This window comes from Mus caroli, chromosome 7 (genome assembly GCF_900094665.2).
Source record: "Mus caroli chromosome 7, CAROLI_EIJ_v1.1, whole genome shotgun sequence".
Classification (NCBI taxonomy): Eukaryota; Metazoa; Chordata; class Mammalia; order Rodentia; family Muridae; genus Mus; species Mus caroli.
In genome coordinates this window covers 86,686,168-86,712,296 of record NC_034576.1, presented here as the reverse complement: position 1 = coordinate 86,712,296, position 26,129 = coordinate 86,686,168, and the positions used below count along the sequence as shown (strand labels likewise).

The 26,129-nt window shown below is 47.4% G+C and overlaps 1 protein-coding gene across 6 annotated transcripts in view; it reads left to right on the top strand.

The window, feature by feature from the left end:
* The window catches only part of Arnt2 (aryl hydrocarbon receptor nuclear translocator 2), a 156,866-nt gene extending 134,443 nt beyond the window's left edge, over nucleotides 1-22,423 (top strand). For 5 of the 6 annotated variants that reach the window (XM_029479466.1, XM_021167418.2, XM_029479467.1 and 2 more), the window contains 5 exons: nucleotides 2,411-2,510; nucleotides 4,764-4,902; nucleotides 5,535-5,685; nucleotides 16,579-16,715; nucleotides 18,522-22,423. In XM_029479466.1, the coding sequence (XP_029335326.1) occupies nucleotides 2,411-2,510; nucleotides 4,764-4,902; nucleotides 5,535-5,685; nucleotides 16,579-16,715; nucleotides 18,522-18,620 (626 nt within the window). In that variant the 3' untranslated portion in view covers nucleotides 18,621-22,423. Of the gene's footprint in view, nucleotides 1-2,410; nucleotides 2,511-4,763; nucleotides 4,903-5,534; nucleotides 5,686-16,578; nucleotides 16,748-18,521 lie in introns of all 6 variants that reach the window. The other variant, XM_029479470.1, reaches the window with a different exon arrangement.
* Nucleotides 22,424-26,129: the final 3,706 nt, after the last annotated feature.

The following is a 26,129-nucleotide window of genomic DNA, read 5'->3' as shown; positions in this document are numbered from 1 at the left end:
GAAAAACCACACGCACACAAATCAGAGGGAAAATAAAGTAAATGGCAAGAAAATATGAATCTTGAGACTGATAAGTCAGATGATATCCAAGGACTGCAGATCAACAACCCAATTAACATGCTGTCAAAATTCAACATAATCAAACAAATGGGATGAACTGTTCAGCCCTCGGGGATGAGTGATGGAGATGTTTGTCGAACCCAGGCAGGGAAGTGGAGTGTCAGCATCAGCCGAGAAAGATGTCACAGTGTCCTTGTGGACAGAGGAGAGAGCCTGAACTGACTACAAATCCCATGAACTCTGAAACACAGAAAAGCTAATGTAATCACAACACAGAAAGAAACTGATAAGAGAGCAAAGTAGGTGGAGCTCAGGATGCCTGCCTTCCCTTTCAACAAAGCAAAGAGATGGAAACACTAAGATGGAGATGTAGAAGACTAATTTATACAATTAGTATGCACATATATGTGAATGCACGAGTGCATATACATATATAAACATAGAAGTACTGTGCGAGCACAGAACATCAATGTGTTTATTACCACCAGTACACATGAGAAAAAAGTAACGTGTGTAAGGTCTTGCTTTTTATAGTGGTAGCTGATTTGTGTGTATATCTGTCACCTGTGTGGTGCTGGAGCATGGACATGCTAGGCAGAGCTCTACCACTAACCCACACCTCCTGCCATTGGGGATTATGTTTCTAGGCAAGCTGGCATTCTGAGTCTCCTTTACCCTATCAGTTCTAGCCTTGTCTCCTCCTCACTCCAGTCTTACTCTTTATGCCCACTCTCAAGACCTTGAAATTAGACTAGGGATGGAGCTCCAGTCCCTTTAGGATGCCCCACAGCTGCAATATGGCAATGACTTTATTTAGAGCCGGAGAGATGGGAGTAGGACTTTAGTTCCTGTGTTGCCTCCCAGACCCAGGCCTGTGGGTTTGATCATCAGAGCCCAGTACTGCTCACACCTGCCTGGCACGCTGGGCTCAGGGAGGCAGACATGCTACATAGTCACTGTCATGTATCCAGCCTTGCTTTCCTTCCCCCCACTGTCATGAGGGTGATTATATAAATGAGACATGTAGGCATCATGATATTCTAGAGTCACAGATGATGCATCATGGAGCCAAGGGAGGGGTGCACTCTGGTTGACACTCTGCTGCCTGGAGGCTGCATCCATTCACATCTGATTCCTGCTTCTCATATCACCACCAAAAAGCAGCTTCCTTCTTGTGTGAGATCTCGACACTGCCTGTGACTTGAGCCCTCTTAGCCTTTTTCTGCAGGTGACATGATTGAGCAGACTTCTCACCTGTCTGTGTCCTGAATGACTCATATAGCATAGGTCTGAGTGTTTCTTGTCTCATGAGGTGCTCAGTCTGAGACCCTGGTAGGAGGACAGGCAACACCTTCCAGCTGCCCTGGCCAGTCAGTCTGAGGTATCCCTCAGTGCCTGCTGATCAGGTCTGGGAAGGGCCACTGGATGGGATTCAAGTTGGTTCCACCCTTGCTGTACTGTGACCTGGGACCAGCAGTGCCTCCATTTTCTCATCTGCAATAAATGAAAGCAAATGGTTCGGCTGTTTGGTTTTTCCCAGCACTGTCCTCGGTAAACATTTTACTTATAATAACACAGGATCCTCATCACAGCCCAGTGAGAAAGAGACTACAATTATCATCTTCTTTCAGGTAGAGAAACTGAGGCAGGGGAGAGTTCAAGGAGCATCCCAAGTGACCTCTGTGACACAAAAGACCAAGCCAAGGTCCAAGACCAGGCAGCTGAGGCTGCCCTGGGTAACCTACTGGCTTAGTGGTAGAGCTCTGCCTAGCATGTCCATGCTCCAGCACCACACAGGTGACAGATATACAGACAAATCAACTACCACTATAAAAAGCAAGACCTTACGCACGTTACTTTTTTCTCATGTGTACTGGTGGTAATAAACACATTGTTGTTCTGTGCTCGCACAGTACTTCTATGTTTATATATGTATATGCACTCGTGCATTCACATATATGTGCATACTAATGTGTATAAATTAGTCTTCTACATCTCCATCTTAGTGTTTCCATCTCTTTGCTTTGTTGAAAGGGAAGGCAGGCATCCTGAGCTCCACCTACTTTGCTTTTATCAGTGTGCCTCTTTACACATTTCCTATGGCGTACTCCCGTATGAAACTGAAGGACTAAATACGATAGTGCCTTCCCCATTCTCGCGGGCTTGCCTCCAGTTGGCTGGGGCCATCCTAGGAGCCAAGAGCCCAAGAGAGCACATGCAGAGGTGAAGATGAGGAGGCTCTCCTACATGGACCTCCTGAGTTCCCAGGCCATGCACTGTTCCAGGGTGTTCCCTGATGGCCTGCAGCACAAGGGGGGACCTTCACATGCAACTCTTATGGTTTCCCTAGCGGAGAAGAAGATGATGAGCTCAGCCTCAGCATCAGGCAGTCAGCAGATCTACTCCCAAGGAAGTCCATTCCCTGCCGGGCACTCGGGCAAGGCCTTCAGGTAGGTGCCAGGGAGGGGATTGGTAGAAAGAAAGGCCTGAGTGGCAGCATTGGCTGTGTGACTGAGCAGGAGACCTGTACTGTGTGATGGAGCCAGGATGGAGACGTTGGACTGCTAGCTCTGCTCCATCAGCCCCTCCATGGGCACTGAGTGTCAGTGACTCTCAGACTCAAAAGATACTGATCCTCTCTGTGATCCTGCAGGGAAAGAGGGAAGGAGATGGTCTATAGCCAAGATGCAGGTAGAGCCCTGTTGGGAAAGTAGCTAGAACTGCCCTGTTCTCTAATTTGCTGAGGCCATGGCCAAGGGCAAGGAGGAAAGGTGGTCTGTCATATCTAAGAACTATTAGAGGATACAGGAGGGTGCCTAGCTATAAAGCATCAAGGCATGCTATAGCTTACTGAAGAAGCTTGACATTACCACTGAGGGCCAAACCTGGCTCAAGTTTCTTCTGGGAAATGAAAGCAAGAACCCAGGAAGACTGCCAAAGGACAGGCCAGCAGTCCTCAGGGAAGGCATCCTCCTGTGTCACAACAGTTACCCCTGAGCTCCCTAGAAGCTTCACATACCCCAGGCACAGCAAGGCGACATCTTTCTTACATCCCAGTTAAGGTTGGCCCAACTCTAAACAGGGCTTCAGAGACCCTGAACAGGGTTAGGCAGGCACACCCAGTGCCCAGAAACTACATTGGCCACAATGGGATAGAAATCTCCCTTCCTTGATGTTTTAAGAACACATTTCCTACATCAGCAGCAGGTGTGGCCAGCAGCCCTAGGGAGGACTGGGCATAAGGACCAGCACTTTGTTCCAAAAATCCCAGGCATAGTTACAGCTGTCCCTCATTAGTCAGCATCCTAAGGAGGGCTGTGCAAGCTAAGGCATGTGTTAAAGAAGAACTACGAAGAACAATGTCTAGAAAATGTCCTCTGAAATAAAGGGAGACACAGAGGTAATATGATCAAAGTAATGGGTATATATGATAGCACCAGAGTAAAGTCCATGACTTTGGCAATAGGCATGGTTGCTGACATCTGTAATCCCAGCACTCAGAAGTCTGAGGCAGGAAGACTATCACGAGTTCAAGGTCTGAATTTATTATGCATTGTATAATTTAATATAGCTGATGCTTTAAAGGAGACTAAATGAAAAATAAAGAAATTATCCTCTGCAGGGCATGATGGCACATGTTTTTTATCCCAGCGTGGGGGAGGCAGCAGACAGATCTCTGTGAGTTCAAAGCCAGCCTAGTCTACATAGTGAGTTCTAGGTCATCCAGAGGTACATAGTGTGACCCTCTCTTGAAAAAAAAATCAACAAAAAAAAAAAAAAGAAAATATTCTCTGCACTGAGGCATCCATCTGGAGGACACAGGTGTTAAGTAAACTCATTTCAGAAGACAGACATGATGTGCGAACAGCCAGATTTGCTTTACAATCTGTAAGGAGTTAGGGAGCAAAGAAAAAGGTCAGGATACAATTAGTAAAACTGTCGTCTGTAACCCTTTCTTTCCAAATCCACCCAAAACCTACCTCTGTGAAAAACCTAAAATTAGATACAGCCCACCTCACTAGATATATTCACAGCCCCCACCCCACACCCCCTGCCAGCACAGACCCAGGGAGATAGCAAGAAGGGCCTGGAGCTGTGCAAGTCTCCCTCCAACTCCAGCCCTTTTCTTCTTCAATGTGCTTACAGTCCACATAGCCCAAAAGGCTCCTAGAAGAAGGGCCTGGTGGTAGTGTCAGAGCAGCCTCATCAGGCATGCAGCCAACTGCACATTGTGATGCATACTACAGGTGCACCAGATTCATCATCTGAAGGCAGAAAAGCAAACCAACAGCCACATACAGCAGCCTTCCATTCCCAAGTTTGTCTCTGTGCTGAAACTGACAGCTTGCAGCCTATGTCCAGAGGCTGTAAGCTTTCTCGGTGCCCCAATGGGACAAATTAACTAGAGCACAAAGAGCAGGTAGCCCAGAGCCTGATTTGTATTCTGCGACTCGTGTCTCTTCTTGGAATAAAATCTTGTATAGAGAGCTGGGGGTGTTCAGGGAAAGATGGTGGTGGTGGGCAAGTGTAAGAGTTGCCAGACCCTGGAGGGAGAAGGAGTCTGAGAACAGAAGCCAGCGAAGACCTCTGGGCAGTGTACAAGAAGGGAGAGAGCAGGAAAGCAAGCCAGCTCAGGATCTTGTAACAGTCTCAAGAAAGCAGACCATTTCTGGGAATCAGTATTTTTTATTTTCTTCTCCTAGCTCTTCCGTGGTCCATGTGCCTGGAGTGAATGACATTCAGTCCTCCTCCTCAACGGGACAGAACATATCCCAGATCTCTCGGCAGCTGAACCAGGGCCAGGTGGCATGGACAGGCAGCCGTCCACCGTTCCCAGGGCAGGTATGAGTGAAACATGGCCCTGGGTACCCAGAGCGGCAGAACACCCACCATCTGCTTTTCTGAGTCCCGGCTGTGAGAGTAGGTCAGTGCTCCCAGTTCCTTAGGAGTCCTCATCATCCTCGGGACACATTGAGAGCTGGGTCCCCAACATGCACTCCATGTCTGATCAGCACCCTTTTCTTCTTACAACCTCTTATTGGGAAAGGGAGCAAGAGGAGGTTGGGCACCCAAAGCTTCCCCCAGCAAGAGCAAGCCCCTCATCCCTTTGGAGCTACTCCAGTACTATGCCAAGGGAGCCTGTAAATACCCAACCATGCGACCAATATGCCTAGCTCCCTGGAAGGTACTGGGAGGATAGGTCTTCTTCAGCGAGAGGCCTCCATAAACCCACCTTGGAGAAGCCAAGCCTTTGTAGTCCTCAAAGTAAAGTTAAGCACCTCCACCCCAAGTCTCCAGGGACAGGATTCTGCCCAACCTCCCTACTCTCAGCCCCAACTGGGCTCATCCCATGCTAATGAGGGAAACAGGACTTGCTGTTCCTGAAGTGACCTCAAGGGTGGAACTCAGTGGGAACTCAGGAACTCAGAGGGTCCTGCCTCTTCCTGTCCTGACCATAGCCAATCCCTCCCTAGCCCAGCAAGACGCAGTCATCTGCCTTCGGAATTGGATCAAGCCACCCTTACCCAGCTGACCCTTCATCCTACAGTCCTCTCTCCAGCCCAGCTGCCTCCTCACCAAGTGGAAATGCATACCCTAGTCTTGCCAACAGGACTCCAGGGTTTGGTAGGTGGGGGATAAATGATGGAAGGAATTTCTGTCTTGTGCATCGTGTGTCCAGGGCTGAGCTCCAAGGGTTCCAAAATATAGGGCAGGGCCCTAAAGTACCCCAGCTCCTCTCCTATCTGGTGACAATCAGGAGGGCCTCGGTTATCCTAGGTGATAGAAGTATATACCTTGACCTTGTGATTCAACATTGCTTTTCCAAGTCATTAGCTCACGTTCTTGTGTTGTGATGTGACCTGGTTGCTAGTTTAACCCCACATGGCCCAAGGCAGAGACTTTCGCATCCCAGAAGTAAGAGTCTCCATTCAGAAACCCAGAGAAGCCATGAATGGCCAGGTGTGTCAGAGAGACCAGAAAGTTCCCTTTTTTGCAAGGTGCACTTGCTATTTTTCCCATTCTGAGACAACGGAAACTCCAGGACAGAATGGTTTATTTTGGCTCACAATTTGAGGGTCAGTGCATAAAAACAGAGGGAGGGCCACATCATAGCTGCAGTCAGGAAGCAGGAGCTTAATGCTGGTGCTCACTTTTCCCTTTGTATTTATTTGTATTTCCACAGCCCATGGAATAGTTGTGCCCCTCAATTAGGGTGAGTCTTTACACACACACACACACACACAGAGGCTTGTCTCCTAGGTTGATTCTAGATTCCAACTAGGGCATCCTATCTCATGTGAATGTTTCCTTGCTCTGTGAGAAAGACTTAGGCCATAAGGGGTGTCGTGGCTGTGGCTGTGTCCTCTGGCTCAGTCTCAGACTCTCCTGCCGGTTGTTCTTTGTCTATTTGATGTATGCCAGCATCTCTCCCCAGGCCAAGGTCACACTCCACAGAGGGGAAGTCCTGCCAGATTCCTCATTGTACAGTCACTGGGTGACATCCAAGAGTGGGGCACCGAGGAATTGTCTTTGCAGACCCATCACCCTCGGGTGAGCAGGAAGCCAAGCCTAAACTCCCTCATTTCACTTGTCAAGTTAAAAGCTTCCATTTAAGTGGCTCACCTGTCAGTCTTACGGGAAAGTGTCCCTCCGTAGCCTATCATCATACAGCTGTCCCTCCCTCTCTCCACTTCCACTACTGACAGTAATGCTTCTGCCTCAAAGCCCAAGCTTCTGACCACAACATCCCAAGACTTCAGGTTTGTCTGTCTGTTCTCATCAGACCCAACAGTCCCCCCAGCACAAACCTTATTTATGTGTAGCACACACATTGAGGTCACCAAGGGACATGGGTGTGAGAAGCACAGAGTCCTCAGCCAATTTCTCTGTCAGTCAGACCCTCAGCTCTGTTGCCCCTTGAAGACAAAGTCCCTGATTCCAGGATAGTACCCCTCCCTGCTTTCATGTGTAGAATATTCCCTTTGTCTGGGAGCAGTGGCCCAGACTTACTGTGATTCAGCCATCCTTCATGAGTGCTAGGCCCAGTGCCAGCAATGGAGACAGGAAGAGACTGGGCTGGCCCAAAGAAGGGCTCAGGCTAGAGGCAGAGATAGAGGAGACAGGTAACAGGAAGCAGAGTGACACCCCACAGGTCCAGTAGCCAGATCTTTGTGGAGGCTTTGGGGAGAATGATCACTTGTTTTACAAGGCCAGGAAGGTCTTCAAAAGAGAGATAGATGGCATGTATCTCTGGGAGGACTTGGGAGCATCATGTGACTATGACAAGATAGGCGGGCAGGCCCCTCCCTGTCCCAGCAGTCCATTGCCTTTACCATGTGTGTTTGGCCACTCTCCATGAAGTAATGGCCAGGTTCTGAAGGTGTAAGTGGAGGTGGGACCCTAGGTAGAGGCCACTGGCCAACTCTAATGACCAAGAACAGGTCACACAGTGGGCTTCTAACTCAACCATCTGTGCTACATGTTGCTAGGTGGTAAGTATGCCAGCAGCTGGCCAGTCCTAGGTACTTATTGGATACTGCCCAGGAGGCGTCCACTGGGTGTTTTGTATGTTTGAATTTATTTAGAACTTACCTGGCCGTAAAGGAGAGATCATTTTTATTCCCATTTTAGATGAAACCATGGAAACCCAAAGTCCTCCCAGTACAGTGGTTCTCAACCTTCCCAGTGCTTGACTCTTAATACAGTTCCCAATATCATAGTGACGCCCCCCCAGCCATAAAGTTATTTTTGCTATTTCATAACTGTCACTTAGCTGCTATTATGAATTGTAGTGAAAATATCTGTTTTCCAGTGGTCTTAAACCACCCCTGTGAAAGGGGCATTCAACCCCTAAAGGGATCCTGACCCACACACAGGTTGAGAACCACTGTCCTAATGGATCAGTGGTGGGACCAAGAGCGGGATAAGGCTGTGCCCCTCTGCTCACTGCCCTGTGCTTCCTAGCCTTTGGACCCACTCCTCAGAGAGAAAGAAACAATCAGAAGAGACATCTGCCACTATAGCCCTTGGTTTGTGATCATGCTAGGGGCAGGAAGTCTGCTGTGGAGGTGTAGCAGGGATGCTGAGGCAGAGAAGTTAGGACTGAGGAGTATGATGTGACGCTATCCTCCAGGCATCACAAGGTGACTCTGAAAAATGTTTGTGGAACAGGAATCAGGAGCCATAGCTGAGGAGGAGAGAGGGAGGGACCAGGGCCAGCTGAGGGGAGGTACCATCATCTCAGGAGGCAGCATTGCCACACTGGGCTGAGGAAACCTACCTCAGGGGAGAAGTATATCTCGAGGAGACCTCAGCTTCTGCTGTCCAGGACTTCAAGAAGCAGAGTCCACTGGGGGGTGGGGCGACCTTGGTCAAGGTCAGAGGAGAGTGCCTGGTTAGAAAGAGGACCTGGGGGAGGGGTTTACTGTCAACCTCAGGGGGTGGAGGAAAATGCAGAGGAGAAATAGAGCAGTCTCCATTAATGGTCAGTTTCATTAATTATTAAATAAACATGAAACAGTTAAAGCAGGCAGTGCACTGTGCGTACGGTTGTGAACACCAGCTGAACCCTGCCTGTGGGCATCCAGGGGCACCATGGTTACAACCTTGGGGCTCTAAGGAGACACTGACAGCAGCATGTTGCAGCATTACAGGGGAAGTAGGGTTCCTTCCTCCCTCCCTTTTTTCTTCCTTCCTTTCTTTCTATTGTCCCCTATCTTGACAGCCATGAAATCTGCCTGCACATAAAGCACTTTAGACCATTTTCCTTGATACCTACAAAATGGATCCATCTATAGGAATTATAGATTAGGTCTTTATCTATTAGCCAATTTTTTTTCTTTACTGGTCCTGTAATGGGTCCAAGTGATGTTACTATAAAATATTAGCCCTCTCTCCTTTTAGATGCCCAGGTTTAACCTTACTTTAATTCTCAAGGCTCTATCAAAGAGAGTGTAGGCAGGGAAAGTGAACGCAAGTTTCCTTTGATGATCCTAAGCAGACACAGACAAGTCCTCGAGCCTCTGGAGTAAAAACAGGACTGTCCCTTGCCCATTCACAACAGCCTTCCTCCCATCCTCCGACACCTCCACCAGTCACCCTTAAGTGTGTCTGAGCATAGCTCCAAACCGATCAGGAACACTGATTGGTATCCCAAAAGCTTTTGAGCCTCAACCTCAACCTGCCGGAGTTTAAACCAACTACCTGCATAGTCTCTCTCTCTGGATTAAGTCATAAATATTGAACGCAGGTTCCTGCTGGAAGCATCTCTTTGGTGTTTCTCTTACCTTTGTAGAATAAGGTCTCTTTAGAAGAATGAAGGAAGGAGGGAAGAAGAGAAGAAAGAGGGAAAGGGAAGGACAGAGCGAGAGTAGGAGGAAGGAAGGAAGGAAGGAAGGAAGGAAGGAAGGAAGGAAGGAAGGAAGGAAGGAAGGAAGGAAGGAAGCCAAACCTGAACTAGTGTGTCAATAGATTCAGGGAAGAAACTTGCTTATATAAAAGGCTTTGGCTTTCTTTACCTTAAATTGCTATTAGATGTTAAAAGTGTAAGCATGCATAGTCTCTCTGACCTTGAATATAATCCTCAAGGGAATTTCTTTCTGCCTGAAGAATTAGCTCCATACCCACATAAATAGGGTTATCTATACTATATGAATAGAGAGGGTCTTAGAACAGTTATAGTAGTGCTACAAAAGCAGGCAGCACCAAAGTCCTGAGAGGAGGAGAAACACTTAGTCCCAGCCTGCTTCATGCTGTATTTCCCAGCTATGGAGTTAAACATTTATTTAGTTGTTGGGGCAGAGGCTGTACCATCACCCTATCTCACCCTTACTCTCTAGCTCAGTGAGATGGGACCCTAGGCTTCAAATTCCTGTACTCACCCAAGATTTTCTCTGTAAAGGAAGGAGGAAAAGAAAATAAGCTTAGAGATACCAGGAGTGAGCAGAATATAAAGGTGGCGGTCACTAAGACCCTGCTGACAATAGAGTTAGCATTTGCCTTATATCTCTCTTTCCCCACCCAGGAGGTATCTGAATAAGGTTAGGTCTCTGAGAAAATTATTCTGGGTGCTAGGAAAGCATAGGGAAGAACTGACGGTGTCATGTGGGAGTCCTGTCTGGGTCTTTAGTTTCCATGATCTTTGCAGGAAAGAAAAACGAAAAAAGAAATGGGGCAAAGGGTAGGGGTGGGGAGACTGGGGTATATGGATGAGTGAATGCCTGTGTCACAGAAACATTTGGGGGGGGTGGATCCTCAAGGAACCTAGATGCATTGGAAGTCTTAAGCAATCACATGGGTGCCACCATTTGATTAGTCACATGGCTATTACCATCTTATTCTTGACTGATCACACAGATGTCCTCTACCAGTGGTGGGGACAGTTCCATAATAAATGTGCTCATTCACCTATTAAGGATATGAGTCCCCATAGAATCCATGCATCTCACAAACTAGGTATGGACCAGTATTGGCAGCTGCCTCCCAAGATAAGTCCCAGTTGACAGCTATGCCAATACATGATCTTGTTTGCCTCTGTATAAATTCTGCTTCTATCCTGTAAGACCTGAATGTTTTGGTTGGGAATTGGGATAGCATACTTTCTCCAGTTTTGGAGATGCCTAGGTCAGAATGGATGGCTTCCCAACCAGTGAGGGTCATGACCTCCAAGTTGTCTTGATTAGTGGGGATCAAGCTTTACCCCCAATTTTGTTGTTGTTGTTGTTGTTGTTGTTAATTTAAAGAGCATTTAAATTAGGTTAGCAGAGATGTGGCAGGAAACAGACAACATGTAAAATAAGACACATAGGACAGATCCTGTACATGGGCACAAAATTGCATGCACAGAAGAAAGTTGTAGGCCAAACACAATAGTGAATATTATGGCCTTAACTGAAGGTCCAGGAGTCCACACCTCACCACAGCTTCTAATTTTCACCAGGAACACCAAAAGATGTCACTGGACCTTATGTTTATTTCCCTTGGCTTTAGGTCCTTGGCATTATAAGCTGCTGATGGAGCAAAAGCCCTGACAGACTGGGAGGGAAAGGGAAATATCCCCAGCATGCATCTGAGCTGCTACTTTAATATCACATGAAAGAAGTAGGTGGGGGAGTGTTCTACAACATGAATGCCCTAGTTCCCCATGAGGATGGCATGGGCTGAGACCAAGGACTCTGTGATACTCATTGTTGGCAAACATTGAAGTTCCTCAGAAACCATGTTGCTAAAGTCTGATTTGATGTTCCATCAGCCTTTATGTGGCAGCCGCATCCAATTAGAACAGCAAGTTCCTGGGCCCCTTGCTATCATACACCCAGCTGAGAGCATGGTCCAAGGCATTGTTAATGCCCTCTGTTTGGGTGAGGGTTCTATATGCCCAATTCTGCTAAGCTACTTGATTTATTTCTCTCTTGCTTTCAATCTGTGGCTTCGCTAGCTTCCAGGGAGTGACAGTCATGATACAAAGGGACAATCCTGGCACCAGGGAGAAAAGGGAAGTTAAACTTAGTGCCATTTACATTTCACCATGTGACCACTGGCCACAGACACATGGGAAAAAATCCAAAAGAGAAATTACATTTTCCATTCAGCTCTGACCCTTAGCCCCAAGGGAGAGAGCCCGGAGAGGCAGGAAGAAAAGATTTATTTATTCTATGAAGGCAGAGTACTAAAGGGCAAGATGGAAAGATAAGCTTGAGGGCAAATCTTCCTAAAGCCAGAGGGTAAGCACTTGGGGTGGGGGTGGGGGTTGCTGGCCACCAAAAGGAGCTTACCTGAATCCTGGAATATAGTCAAAGGAGTGGCTTTAAAGTCTGTTTGTGGTCACCACATGCCACTGGAGGATATAGGTCCCCTTCTGTAGGCTCTTAGTCTCCTTAATAAAAAAAAATATTTAAAGTCTGACTTGGAAGGAAGCTTGATTGAGAGCAATTTCATTAGAATTTTAGAAAAGATTTAAAAAAAAAAAACAGAGCTGGCAAAGTATAACTCCTGACATCACTCAAGAAGAGGGAGATGGAGAAGAAAGTCAACCGTGTCTTTTGGTTAATGTCAACAATGGAGGTCTGCAAGTAGGCCCATAGGAGAAACAGTGAGAAAGTTAAGGGTATGGGTTCAACCATGTTTAGATGGTTAGATGGCATTCAAAGAAGAATGAGATCTTGAGTTAGAACTTAGAAATCAGGCAGGCTTAAGCATAAAGATCTGTAAGCAAGTGCATCAAGGGAGAGGCTTCTAGAAGATGTAATTACATTATCTCATTGAGGGGATAATTGTTCTTCCCTTCTCCTTGGCTATGTCCCAGCAGAATCAGCTTTCCTGAGGGCTGGTCTTCTGGCCAGGTGATTGGCAGGCCTAGTTGGTGCCAAGTCCATCGTTGCTTTTTTCTGGAAAAAATGACTGGGGTACTGAGAGAATGAAGAAAGGACATGCAGGAAGGCTGGGATCCAGTGACCTGTGTTCACTCTGAGAGCACACCCTCTATGCAACAACCCAGAACTTCAACATGTTAGTTCTGTACAGTGTGAGGAAGAGGTAGCTAGTCTTGGTAGGTCTCTGCACCTCGTGGCACAAACAGAAACTGAGGGCAATTCAGTATCTCAAAGATGGGCAATGAAGACTGGATTTAGAGCTCAGACAAAACAAGTTGGTAACTGTCCGGTAGTGTACAACTTGAACCCCCAAGTTTGTTAATCTTTCTGTCTCAATCTGGTCATTGGTGTATAATGCTTCTTGTCGAAACGCAGGAAGCCAAACCCACACCTTGCCCAGAAAGGACAATTTAAGATGCTAAAGCATGTGGGGCATTCCCTCCCTCCCTCCCCTCCCCTTCCATGGCTTGTATATGGTCTGAACTGCATAACAGAGTGCTTCCAGAGACAGTGGCTTGGCAAGCACCAACATGTCCACGTCTTGCCTTTAGCATCTGCGTTTCAATTTTAGGCTGAGGTAGCACCAGCAACCCAGTCATGATGACACAAGTCCAGACAGGTGAAAACAAATTAAGTCAGGCCACTGTGCCCCTAGGCGAGCCCCTTCTGGAAAGCACGGGAAATTCTCCTCCCCGAATGCTCCACCCAGTGCAGACTGAGTGGAGGCTGGGGGGAAATGGAACGTTTCATTCCCCAAACACCTGAAGCTTCTTCCCCTGATAAATAGGATGCACAAATAGAGAGGGAAGGCAGACCCAAGCGCCCGATTCCTCCTTCCCTAATCTTGCCCCCAAATCTCAGCCACGTGCATGTTTAACCTTCAAATTATGAAGAATTATAGACATACTTGACCCTATTAAACAACGTTGAAAGGTGAAATCCCTGCCAAAGGAGCCGAAAAGTTTGTGGTCCTTGTCTGATCCTCTTTGTAGGTTAGGTAGGAAGCAGATGTCCCTATCAGGGCACATTCACTTTACCCAGCAGGATCTCTCAGCATTTACACTGTTGATGGGTTGGTCTAATCCCCACTGGGTTGGGATGTCTGTTTACTAAGGATGTTTATCAGTCTCCCTCTATGTTTATCCGCTTGTCTCCTGCTGTTTGTGAGAATGAGAAGTGCCAGCAGTTCCCTTCACCAAGAACCATTAAGCTAAACCCAACAGCGCTGAACAGTCTGCTCAGGATTGTTAGAGCATAAGAGTCTTAGAACAATTTCCAACCACTGCCACCTCCCAGGTAGGTGATAGTGAGCAAGAATGAAGTCTAGCATTAAACTTCAGCTAAAAAGATAGACGATGCCAGCCTTGCCTCTGCCCCTTAGGACCAGAAACTGTACTAGGGTTTACAAGTTTTCGGCTGCCCCAGATAGGAGATATAGTGCAGTTACCCCAGACACTTCGCCTAACTGGAGGCCAATCCATCTATACAGGGCAGCAGCCTGGGTCTTATTCTAGAGGCTGGGAAATAGATATCGATATCGTTGGAACACAGCTTATGGCTTTTAACTGCACACATGGATTTTGGAACAATGACCTAACAAAGACCACTGGGTTATTCCAGAAAGGAGTTTTATGTGTACTTTGGGAACAGGCCACATGCAGGTCCTGCAGACCATCTATCTTCAGGTCTGGGTTTAGACAAAAGAACCACAATTCTCCCTCAGACAGGAAGGTCATGTTTACTTTGTAGTTTTAGAAGTTATGAGTCCAGTTCTGGAAAATCACTGAAGTTCCTTCAGTGGTCCCATAAGTCTCCCTTCCCATGGCTAACACCGTCCTTCAGGTCATCCTTCATCCTCTCTTCCTCCAGGAAGACTGGGGTTTAGATGGGACCTGCTCTTACTTCCCCATGGTAACCATGCTTCCCTCAGAAAAATACTCAGTTCTATTGACCTTTGAATGTTTTTCCTTCCTCGGCAGACTACGTTGGTCTCCATTTGTACAATGTCTTAGACTTAAGCTCTATTTATCAAATGAGTGCAGGTAGGCTTCCATGTCAGGGGTGTCTACGTTCAGCCTCTAGGCTTATCTGATAAAGGAATAGGACAAACCTGTTGATTTCCCTGAGCCCTCAGTTTCCTTAGCTGAAGAACTGGGTAAGGGACTCATCTCTGACATTTAGGAGTGAATTGAAGCAATGTACCCAAGTCAAGCTCAATGCGTAGCATGCAGTTGTCCTTGCTTCAAAACTCTGTCCGTGTTTTTCTCAAAAGCAGCATAATGAATTGATTTTCCCTGTTCCAAGTGTTTAAAAGCATTTACTGCCTCAGAAGGTTATTTTTTTATTTTGAAATATATTACCTGTTAATTAATAGAACCATGTGCTCTTGGGTATGAATAATCAGCCAATCTTCTCTAGCTCCTCTCAGCCTCCTGCTCCTCTCTCTGCCTCTGATTCTCCCTGAGGTACAACTGAGAAAGCTTCACCATGCATCATCAAGTGTAACCTGGAGGTTTCAGATGCAAATGACTACTACAGCATGCCTGCACTCTTCCATCTCACTCCTCTTCCCCATCCCTTCCCCTTCTTTATCCCACTTCCTCCCTCCCTTCCCTCCTTCCTTTTCATTTCCTACATCCTGTCTCCTTCTCCCTCCTTTCTATGTCCTCTTCCTCCTCACCCCCTTCTTTTTTAAATGATTTGTTTATTTATTTTTATTTATATGAGTACAGTGCACCTATCTTCAGACACACCAGAAGAGTGCATCAGATCCTACTACAGATGGTTGTGAGCCACCATGTGGTTGCTGGGAATTGAACTCAGGACCTCTGGAAGAGCAGTCAGTGCTCTTAACCACTGAGCCACCTCCTCAACCCCTCACCCCCTTCTTGAACTTACTGACTCCATCTATATTCAAAGCCCTATATTAGAGCAGACTGGCAGGGCTGAGATGAGACCCATGTCCTTAGTTACTCCACTTTGGATGTCAGTATAATGTGAAGGACACCATCTAAGACAGGGTATGGCAGGCCTGAGAGAAGGCCAAACTCAGGCTAGACCCTAGGATCACATTTCCTTAGGACCATGAGGTAATCAAGAAAATGCAGGAGCAAGGCCAGCCAAGGAAACACCGTGGCAGAGCCAGTGAGGTGTCCCAGTGGGGAAAGGACATGCTGCACAAGCCTGGTGACCTGAGTTTGGTCATTCCCAGAACTCACAATGGAGGGTGAGCTATGACTCCCAAGAGTTACCTCCTCTACTGGCATCTGCTCACACACCTACATGTGCTTGTTAATAAATTCTATTTATTTCAAAAGGAAAGAGGAGAGGGCATGAGGAAAAGGAGGTGATGGAATGTGGCTGCCAAGTACTGCCAGTAGGTAGGGTTACCAAGACATGAAGAGAAGATAAAAGCCACACCCGAGACACCCTTGGCTATCTGTAGACAGTGTCACTGTCCCAGGAGGGTGGGGCAGAGCCCTCTGGATCTCGGTGTGGGTGGCAGTGGAACTCAGAACACAGCAGGAACAATGAATCTAAAGGAAGGCACTATAGTGCAGCATGACATTGAGGGAACAGAGACTCAGCAAACCCTGTAGTGGAGTCAGTGAGGGAGAGACAGGAAGAGAAAAGGAAGCCCTGCCTTCAGACTGAGCAGGCAAGGAGGTGGTTGTTCCAAGTGTGAAGAGCAACAGCTGAGCTTGTCTTCTACACTTGACACACACAGCACATGTGCGTGAAGGCTTACACATGCATGTGCTTGTGGACACACTCAATATCCTCTTTAGCTAAGTCCCTAAAGTAATTTGGCAAATTTCTCACTCCTAGTTTCTGTTTTGAGGCCACCATGAGCAGCCACGAGAACATAGGGCGCTATGAGGATGGAGCATGAGTCACCTGACAGGCTCATTCTAAAAATCAAAACTATTCTTTCTGGTCACTCAGACTTCACAGGGCTTCCTCCAGTCTTTGCCCCTCAGCAAAGGAGGCCTGTTTGGTAGGGACATGCCATTCAGGAGTGTAGAGCCCTTGAGAGGCACTAAGATGGGAGAAATGACAGATTGTGACAGCCAGGTCCCCCAGTCTTAGGTTCCCAGAACCACATGATGAATTTTTTTAAAAGTATCCTGTCCGTTGGGTATTTCAGCTGAGAGTGGACAGAGTGGCGGGCAGTTCCAGGGCCGGCCCTCGGAGGTCTGGTCCCAGTGGCAGAGCCAGCATCACGGACAGCAGAGCGGTGAGCAGCACTCACACCAGCAGCCTGGCCAGACTGAAGTGTTCCAGGTAAATCCAGCGAGCAGCGCCTTCTCGTAGGTGTAGGTACCTGCGCCTTCTCTGCTTCCTTATGCCTCTTTCTGCACCTCTGCCTGCCCTGCCCGGTAGCCAGCAAGAGACCCCACCAGCCTGCAGTATGGGGAGCCCACAAGTAGAAGGAAGGTCCTGCCCTGCCTAGCCAAAGCCTTCAGGTACACAGGAAAGGCACAGGGGCCTTCAGCCTTTCAGCTGTACTCTCACAGCAGAGGCTGCATCCTGGATCATACACCCAAAGTTGTCCAGTACAGATGTATGGAGCCAAATACAGTAGGGGTGCTTACCCTGGAGGAGGGCCCATGCCCATCTAAGAGCTAAAGACCCTCAGGGCTCACCATGGACAATATACACAGCCTCCCAGAGCTGCAGGTACCTAGGGGCTTGATTGCCTCAGCCTGTTATCTCTCCACTATGGCAACCAGAAAGAGGGATTCCCATCCCCAGACCCTTAGCTCACGGCAGCTGGGCCAGGGCTCAACTCTCTAAGCTAAGGGTCTAAGGCTACTTCCAGATCTCCACTACTAAAGACTTGCCTTGCTGTTCTCAATTCCTAACACTGACCAATCTTAGTGTGCTGGTGACAAGGACATGACCTTACCTATCATACAGGACTCAGCCTCCCAGGTTTTCCTGGAACATTGTAAGTGCAGGTATCAGTCTATTGAATCCCCTCAGCTAGAGGTAGGCCTGCCCACCCAGTCTTTTAGCAGCAGCCCAGGCTCCACTGGGGGACTCCCAGAGAGCTATCTGTCCTGGAGAGCAAAGCTCCACTGAAGAGACAAGGTGTAGGAGGCTCAGGTCACACTCTTCCTCCTCAAGACTCAATGCTACACACACACACACACACACACACACACACACACCTCCTACTAGGTCAAATGTCCTTTTCACAGATCCATGTCAGGGGTCACCTGGCTATATTCCCTTCCTAGTATAGGGAAGTGCCTTTCCCAGCCCTCCCTCTGACTTCCCTCGCTCCTTTCACTGTGAAGACCAGCCCTTGTCCATTGTTCATCTCCTAGGGAGCCCCTAAAAGGCATAATTCCCTAACAAGTGTGTCTTTAAGGTCACCCTGCAAAAAGAAGAATTTTTGGTCAAATAACTTTGTGAAACACCAACTAAAGCAAGTTATTCAGTTTCTTTCTTGCAGGATTCATCAGAGCCTTTATTTTACCAGTGAGGCATGGCTTTCTAGGAGGTAGGGAAGTGTGCCTTGTTTCCCAAGCACATTTATCCACAGAATCCTTTTCTCACCGTTATCACACCGACTGGGAAATGGACAAAGCACAGTGGGACTTCTGCTCTACGGAATTGGAACTCCCCCTAATATTTTCAGAGCAAGTTGTCTGAGGTCTAGCAAACTAGGACTAGACATCACCCCGACAGGCCACTGTGCCCAAGCCACAAATGCTCAGACTCCTGCTTGGTCAGCAGTCATATGGCTGTCCAGTTATAATTTCTGTTGTAGCTTCTGCTTGCCCAGCCGGGGGAGGGGGTGAGGCTCTTTCCACCCTTGGGCCCAATTTAGCTTCAGAAAAAGGTTTGTATTCTAGCGCTGTCTGCCTTCAGCATGACACTTCCCAGAAGAGCAGTTCCCAGCAGGGTCGGGTATTGAAGCCCTCTGAAGAGCAGCCCTGTATACAAGACTGTGCAAAGGAACACCTGCTCACTAGAGAGATGGTCAAGGGGATCAGTCAGTGGCAGGCTGGACTCCGGGACAAGGGCAGGCTCTGGGTGAGGTCACTGACCCCTGGGACTTTCTGTTCTTCTCCTCTCCAGGACATGCTACCCATGCCGGGCGACCCGACGCAGGGGACTGGCAACTATAACATCGAGGACTTTGCTGACCTGGGCATGTTCCCTCCATTTTCTGAGTAGCTTCAGGCAAAGCCAGGCTTCTACTGCCCAGGCGCTATTATCATGCCATAGATGTCCATGTTCAAAGAGGGTCCCCCTCACCCAGCTTGCCCTGCTGCAGAACCCCCAGAAATCTCCCTCATTCCCCATCCTCCCTGGACATGGCATCACCTGGCTCTAACCCACAGCCCTGGCTTCTTGGGTTTGGGATCTTTGTATTTATTGTACTTTATCTGTGTGCTCGGAAGGTGGCCTCCAGGGTCTTAAATCCCATTGTGAATAATCTATTAATGGACACTTTGCACCCATCAAGTGTTTGCTTGATCCACAATGGCTGGCAGTACCAGCAGGTCTGCCTGGCGCAGAAGCTGGGTTTCTTTCTGCTTTTTCACGGCTGCTGCCTGGAGGCTTGGTGTCAGAGTAAAAGGCAGTAACCTCTGTATTCTGTGCTGGAGCCAGGAGCACAGGATGGGAGTCTCCCACACTAGCTGTCCTTGATGGCCTGGGGCCAGGTGTGCTTTAAACCTGAGAATCAAAGTTGTGGCTTGTTAGATGTACTGTGGCGTGTTGGTGTGTGTGGCCAGTGAGAGTGAGAAGCTGTCCCCATTCAGCTGCATTTCAAAGGAAAGCATGACTGGGGCCTGGGAGCTGAGCTGACTCCCTGGAAGCCAGAGCTGGGGAGCTGCCCACTCTGTCAGTCAGTTCTTTGGTTCCCTGCCCTTTTACAGACATACTTCACTTCTTAAAGTCTCTAGTCCTTCTTCCTTCTGTCCTATGCGAGCACTCATGCTTCTCTTACTAAACCTGAGGGACAGTGTCCTGATTCCATGAAGGTCACTGCACCCTCCCTGCTCTGCATCTGAGCAGAGCTGTTTTCTGCCCAGCACCTTTAGAAAGTCAGACCTGGTCCTCCTCTGTACAGGGTTAGGATACCTCGACTCTTAAGTGTCCCTGACACCTTCTGCTCAGTAACCTGGAAAGAAGATGGGGCCACACTCTGGGTGGAAAAGGGTGCCCTGGGCCACCTGAACCTCTGTCCTCATCCGGCAGGAGAGGCAAGGGTACCTCAGGGCAGACACAGCCAGGCGCCTGTGAGGCCAGGGACTCTGTTCTGCCCAAGCTTCTACAAAGACCCGAATTCCTCAGTGGTCTTAAGGTAGAACTATGAACTAACTTCTAGAACAATGTTTCTCAGCCTGTGGGCTGTGTTGGGGATGTCAAACCACCATTTCACAGGGACCGCATATCAGATACCCTGCATATTAGGTAGTTACAAATGATACATAACAGTAGAAAATTACACTTATAAAATAGCAATGAAAATGATCTTACGGTTAGGGTTACCACTACATGAGGAACTATATTAAAGGGTCACAGAGTTAGGAAGGTTGAGAACCACTGTTCTAGAAGCTTCTTCCTGGCTTATCTCTGACATCAGAGTCCCTGTGTCAGTCAGATTTAATAGAGCTTCAGATTCCACCCATTCCACCCTGCCCCTCCCTCACTCCATGTGCTGCTGTGAGTTCTCTCTGGCTTTTGGGAGGCTGGGGGTACAAGAGGCTCCAGGGTACACAGGGGCAGAATGAGCATGGAGATAAAGAGCCTGGGAGAGCACCACTCCATTCAGAAGCTCAGCTCTGTCAGTGTTTGGACAGGACTCACTTGCAAAGTTTACTTGGCTCAGCAGACTGCCCTTGGCAGCAACCCACCCTAGGGGATCCCCTTTCCTGACAAACTCCAGCCCCAGAGACCTTAGGCAGCTTTGAATCCTTCCATGGAGAGTAGTGACACAGTCAGAGCTTCATCTCAGCCTCAGAACCCCCAAACAGTCTCTCATGTGTGCTGCCCGATTTGGCTTCTGTCCCCAGCAGCCTGGAGCTGGCCCTAGGTAGTGAGCATAAGTTACAAAAGGGGAAAAAAAAGGCCCAAAGCTGGCTTCAGGAGCAAAGAATGCTTTGTAGTGTAGAACAGCCCTTGACCTTGAGCTTGTGAATTGAGAGGTGTGGACGCTATGGGTTTGGTTTTATTGCCTTTGGTGGGAAGTGGGGGCTTTTCTTGGGTGTGACAGCTCAGGGCCCTAAGGTCTGCAGAAGAAATAGGACAGAATTCTTGCTTGCAATCATTCCATGCTTTCTCTCTGTTAAGAAGTTGAGGGTAAAGCCAACTCAGTCCTTGGTCCTGGGGAGCAGAGGTGGAGGATTGTTGGGCAACCCAGACAATAGCAAGCACTGCTTTAAATGGTTCCTGCTTCTCCCCAATCTTATCTAGGGAGTTCCATAGGCTAGAGGTGGGGATTTAGGCTGGCCTGAGTTCTGGATCTTTTTCATACCTCTTCGGCTTCTGTGTTGTGATTCTCCAAAACACATGTGGAGGAGGTGGTGGGGGGAGAAGTCAGAAATGAAGAATCCCACCCCACAAGGACTTCTTTCACCCAAGTATTTTTGAAACACACAGGAGTCAGAATCAATGCCGTTATCCTGCAAAAGATGTCCCTTCATATGTCCCCTGCAGAGGAAGCCAGTATACTGGTCCTCCAATTAATATCCTTCCAGCTACCTGTCCTGGTGATGGTCTTAGCAGGCTAGGGATGGATAGGGTATGCTGGCTTCCTGCAGTTCTATACCTCATCACTTCATTCGCTGCTGAAGTCCAATTGGCTCCTCGTGGGCTAAGCAAGCAGGAAAGGGACATGCAAGGACCACCTGAGTCATTGGTAAGGACACAGGAGCTCTAGAAGAATGGGCCATACCTAGACTGCCCGGCCAGCCAAGGATGGTTCTAGAACCCTGCCTCCATGTCACTCCTGTTTGTTTCACTGTGGTTTCAGGGAGCAGGTGAGCCAGCGTGAACATCCCCATTCATCAAGCTCAGCTCAGCCTGTTCTTGCATCATAAAGTGACTATTGTGGGTAGTAGTATTTGGATTGGTGACATAACCTGCTGAGGAACTCCCACTCCCCCGTCATTAGGATAGTGAGGCCCCAGGTTAGCCCACTGGCAATTATGCACACTCCCTTCAGCTCTGAGCTAGAGATCTGGCAGGTCCAGGAAGTGGGTTCTGTAATCTCCTTCTGCAGCACAGTCCAGCCGATGAATCGTAGCCACTCCCAGTGTGAGCTCAGCCTGTCTCACAAGCAAACACAAGTCGTTGGCTAATCCCTAATAGCAAGGCAAAATTAAAGCCCTCTTTGTATGTGGCCATGGATTGCTATGTCCTAACTTGCCCATCCATCCTTCCCTCCCATCCCCTCCTGAGCTGATGCTCACCTGAAGTGCCATCACTGGAGATATTGAAGCAAGAAGGGCCATGAGCTCAGGAGTTCAAGACCTACCTGGGCAACATAATAAAACTAATCTTAAAGACAAATATATAGCTGAGTAACTTGGCCACCTTTCATGTGCTGAGAAGTCAACAGCTCCCTGGCTGCCAGCTTCCTCCATTGCCTAGAATCTGGGACAGCTTTGAACATAGCTCCATGTGTGACATGCCATGTCTTGTGCACTAAGCTGGGCTAGTTCAGGTAGCCTGCAAATCCTTGTGGCTACTAGCTATAACAAAATGGAGCTTTTCACAGGTCATCCAGGGCCCAGCTGTTTGCTTTGTCTAACCGTCTCTTTCCTTAAAGAAAACTTCACAAGCAGGCTTCCGAGAACAGCAAGCACTTACTCATCTCTCTCTTAGCCTTTCTTATGGATGTGAACTGTGCTGTGGGTAAATCATTTGTATTTCTTGAATGTTCTGTATGACTAACAGGCATTAAGTCACTGGGTATATGTATAACTAATGTAACTGCCTTTTAAATTTTCATTACAATAAAAAAATGACTTTGCTCTGAAAGTGAGTGCCTTGGACTGGCTTGGTCATTGATCAACTTGAGGTATTTGCCCTTGGGAGTCTGGGATAAGCCACACTATGCAGTACAGGCATGCTAAAGAGTCACCTGTTGTGAGTGTTAACTACTTAGGACAGAAAAGGAAATTAATGATTCTTGAGATTTGGTGTAAGGCAAGGCTCTCTAGAAACGTCTCTGGACTGGACTTCACAAACACTAAAGGCAATTACTTTTCAAAAGACTTTAAAGAGAAGGCCTGAAAGAAAGCAGCTCTGAATCCGATATCTAAGGAAGACTTGGGTCCAGAAAATGCAAGGAACCACTCCTACGATTTAAGACAGAAATCTTAGTACCAATAAAAATAGCTGAACGTGTTTCTCCCAAGAATCCAAATACAGGCTACTGGATGTGGCACATGCCTGCAATTCTAGCTTCAAGCAGGCTCAGGCAGGATTGTCTGAGTGAGCTTCGGAGTTCCAGGCCAGCCTAGGCAACACAGTGAAGATATCTCAAATATGCATGCTCACACACAACAACTATACATATGGCATTCTGGGTTAATATCTTTAGTTTTAGAGAAACACAAACTAAAAGGTCAATGAAATAGTATTATAATACATGGCTAAAAAATGGATAAGAAAAGAAACCTTCATTCATGGGAAATAGTACGGCCTCTTCACATGTAGGTTTCTTACAGTTTTCGTAGGATTTTTCTTTGTTTTTTTCTTTCAATGTGATAAAATGCCCTGACCAAAGCAACTTTAAGGGAGAAGGGCATTTTGTTTTAGTTCACGGGTCTAGATAGGATTCATCATGATAGTTAAGTCAAGACTGTGTGAGCTTGAAACAGCTGGTCATATCCACAGTCAGGAAACAGGGATGAAGACAAATTCGTATCCAGCTCACTTTCCACATTTTATGCAACCCAAGACTCCCTGAACAGTGAATGGTCCTGTCCAAAATTAAGACTGCTCTTCCCACATCAGTAATCCTAATCACAATACCATCCCACTACAGACATGAGCTAGGACCATCTGCCTGTCATTCTAGATTTCAGCAACTTGATAATTAATGCTATCCATCACAGACCTATTCTTTAAAGAGTAGGTATAGCTTATAGAACCATAAAAAAATATTTTTTAGCCAGAAAAAATATTTTTAAAAAGCAAATTTCCCACAAGAGTGGGAAGAAAACAAGCGATTTTTCTTATTCATTTACTGAGAAATCCTTAAATACTTAGGGATTTAGCCTCAGCAGGGTAAAGCAGAAACGTGTGCATATGATCAATCTGCCTCTTCTCCACATACACTCATGGGTGTGAAGGCAGGAGGAATTCAGAGCAGGGACACAGCAAGAAGAAACATTAAATAAAGCCAAGTTCTTGCCAGGACTGGACTGACACCTTACCTGTAATCCTCTCTGTTGTCAATAAACAATGAACCAAAGTAAACCCTTTACAATAGTTATTTTCCTAATTGTGCCACTCTATATGTCATGTAGAGAGTATAGAAAATTACTAAGGATTAAGCTGTGGATAAGTGGCATGCACTTGTAATCCCTAGTGCTAGAGAAGTGGAGGTAGCCACATCTGTGAAGATCCCTGGCCAGCCACTCTGCAGATGAGTGCTGGGTTCAGTGTCTGTCTCGAGAAAAGAAAGAGGAAAACAATGGATGGCTCCTAAGGAGCATTATCCAAGGTTGATCTCTGTCTTCACATTCTCATGTGTACACACATGCACTTACCTGGACACACGGACACACACAGACATACACACACACACACACACACACACACACACACGTAATGTGCTGCAGTTCATTATCAGTAACCTTGAGTAGAGGGAGGGACAGTCAAGTTGAAAAATGAGGAGACATGAGCTGCTTAGAATTCAGAGAAGGGGTGAAGAAAGCTGTAGCATGTGTTATGCTGCTCCCCAGAGATCATCTCCCAGTCTCCTCTCATCTTCCTCCGGGGAAGTTAAGGCATATCCTCAATTGCAACATGAAAGATGACCTTTGCCTGCTCACCTTCTCAAGCATGTTATTTCCCTAAACACTTGTGTGACACCTATCACCTACAATGCATGGTGCTGGGATAGAGTTAACATAAAGAATGCCCAGGCTTCCTGACTATAATCGAGTCCCCCAGCCCTAGGCAAAGAGAGATGAACAAGTGGAACTTGGCTTTCTGCAATGTGCTAAGAGCCTAGGAATAGGATACCCATTAAACCACAATATAAAAGAGGGCTGTGTTCAGGAAAGGCAAAGGTGCCCATGAGGTGATCAGCATGACTTAACCACTCGGTCCTATCACAATGGTCTCTCCTTGCTGGGCTCCCAGCTTCTGAGCTCAGTTCTTTCAGGGAACATTTAAAGCATTCCCATCTCAAAACCCAAGACTCTTTAAGTATGCCTCTGGTGCAGCTGCCCAGCAGGACACTAGATTAAAGTGCCTGCCTCTGTACAACCTCCAAGCCCCTGATTCCTTCCACATTTTTACTAAAAGTCAAATACATATGTGAAAAAATTAAGTGGTTTGATGCGAATGAGCAAAGAACACATTCACCACCATGATTGTTCAGCCTATGAGCAATTTTTCCTCCAAGGCTCCTTAAGGGCAGAAGAAATGTGTACTAGATTTTCTCATGAAATCTCTACATCCTTAAATGGCCACCATAATTCTCTTGCTGCCTTGTTTGTACTTAAGCTGGGTCCACAGACTTGAGCCATGCCATCAGTGATCTAAGTGAGGATGTCACACAGGGGTTACCGGAAACTATGGAGATCTCTCAGGCGTTCTCAAAATGTGGTTTAAGGACTTGCTGTGAAAAAGCCCGCAAAGCCTACCTGATCAGCTGGGAAACAGGACACCAAGAACTAAGTGGGTGCTAAAACTGAGTCATTATACATCCACCTTCCATGGCTGAATAAGGGGGGGGGGTCAATTGGATACCCACAGACTCTGTCTTTAGGTAAGGAAGCAGGGAGAAACCTATCCAAGCCAGGTTGCTACCAACTCCTCTGGAAGAGGACATAAGAGGAAATTATTCCTGGTGAAAGCTGCTTCTGGACTTTGGAATTTATGTTCATCATAATTCAGAGTCCATGGTGCCCAACTCCTGACCTCTGAGTGGTAGGGAACTCACTGCTCTTTGGGTCCCCCACTCTTCCTTCATGGCCCCTATCTAGAGTAACCCCATATAACTCAAGGTTTCCAGGTATGTCTCAGTGCCCCAGCCCTATGCTGGCTATAAGCCAGTATCTTGTGTTTTTATTGCTGTTTCAAGCTGTGGTATGGAAGCTGAGAGAAGAGGTGGACACATGAGTGCATTTGGTTATACCAGAAACATTGAAATCAGAAGCAGGCTGCAAAGTGAAGACATGGCTAGGACTAGAAATACTCAGGAAACAAGCATCTCAGCTGGGGGTCTCAGAGCTTTGCCCCTTAGTTTTACTGGAGATCCATCCAGATAAGCATTCTTCATTCGTGTTTAGATTACAGATGGAAGGTAAGGACATGCAAAGGGGCAGAGGGTGGCATTTCATCTAAGCTGAATCCTCCATGTCAATAAAGATTCTCGGTGCTGGGCATGGTGGTACACACCTTTAATCCCAGCACTTGGGAGGCAGAGGCAGGCGGATTTCTGAGTTCGAGGCCAGCCTGGTCTACAGAGTGAGTTCCAGGACAGCCAGGGCT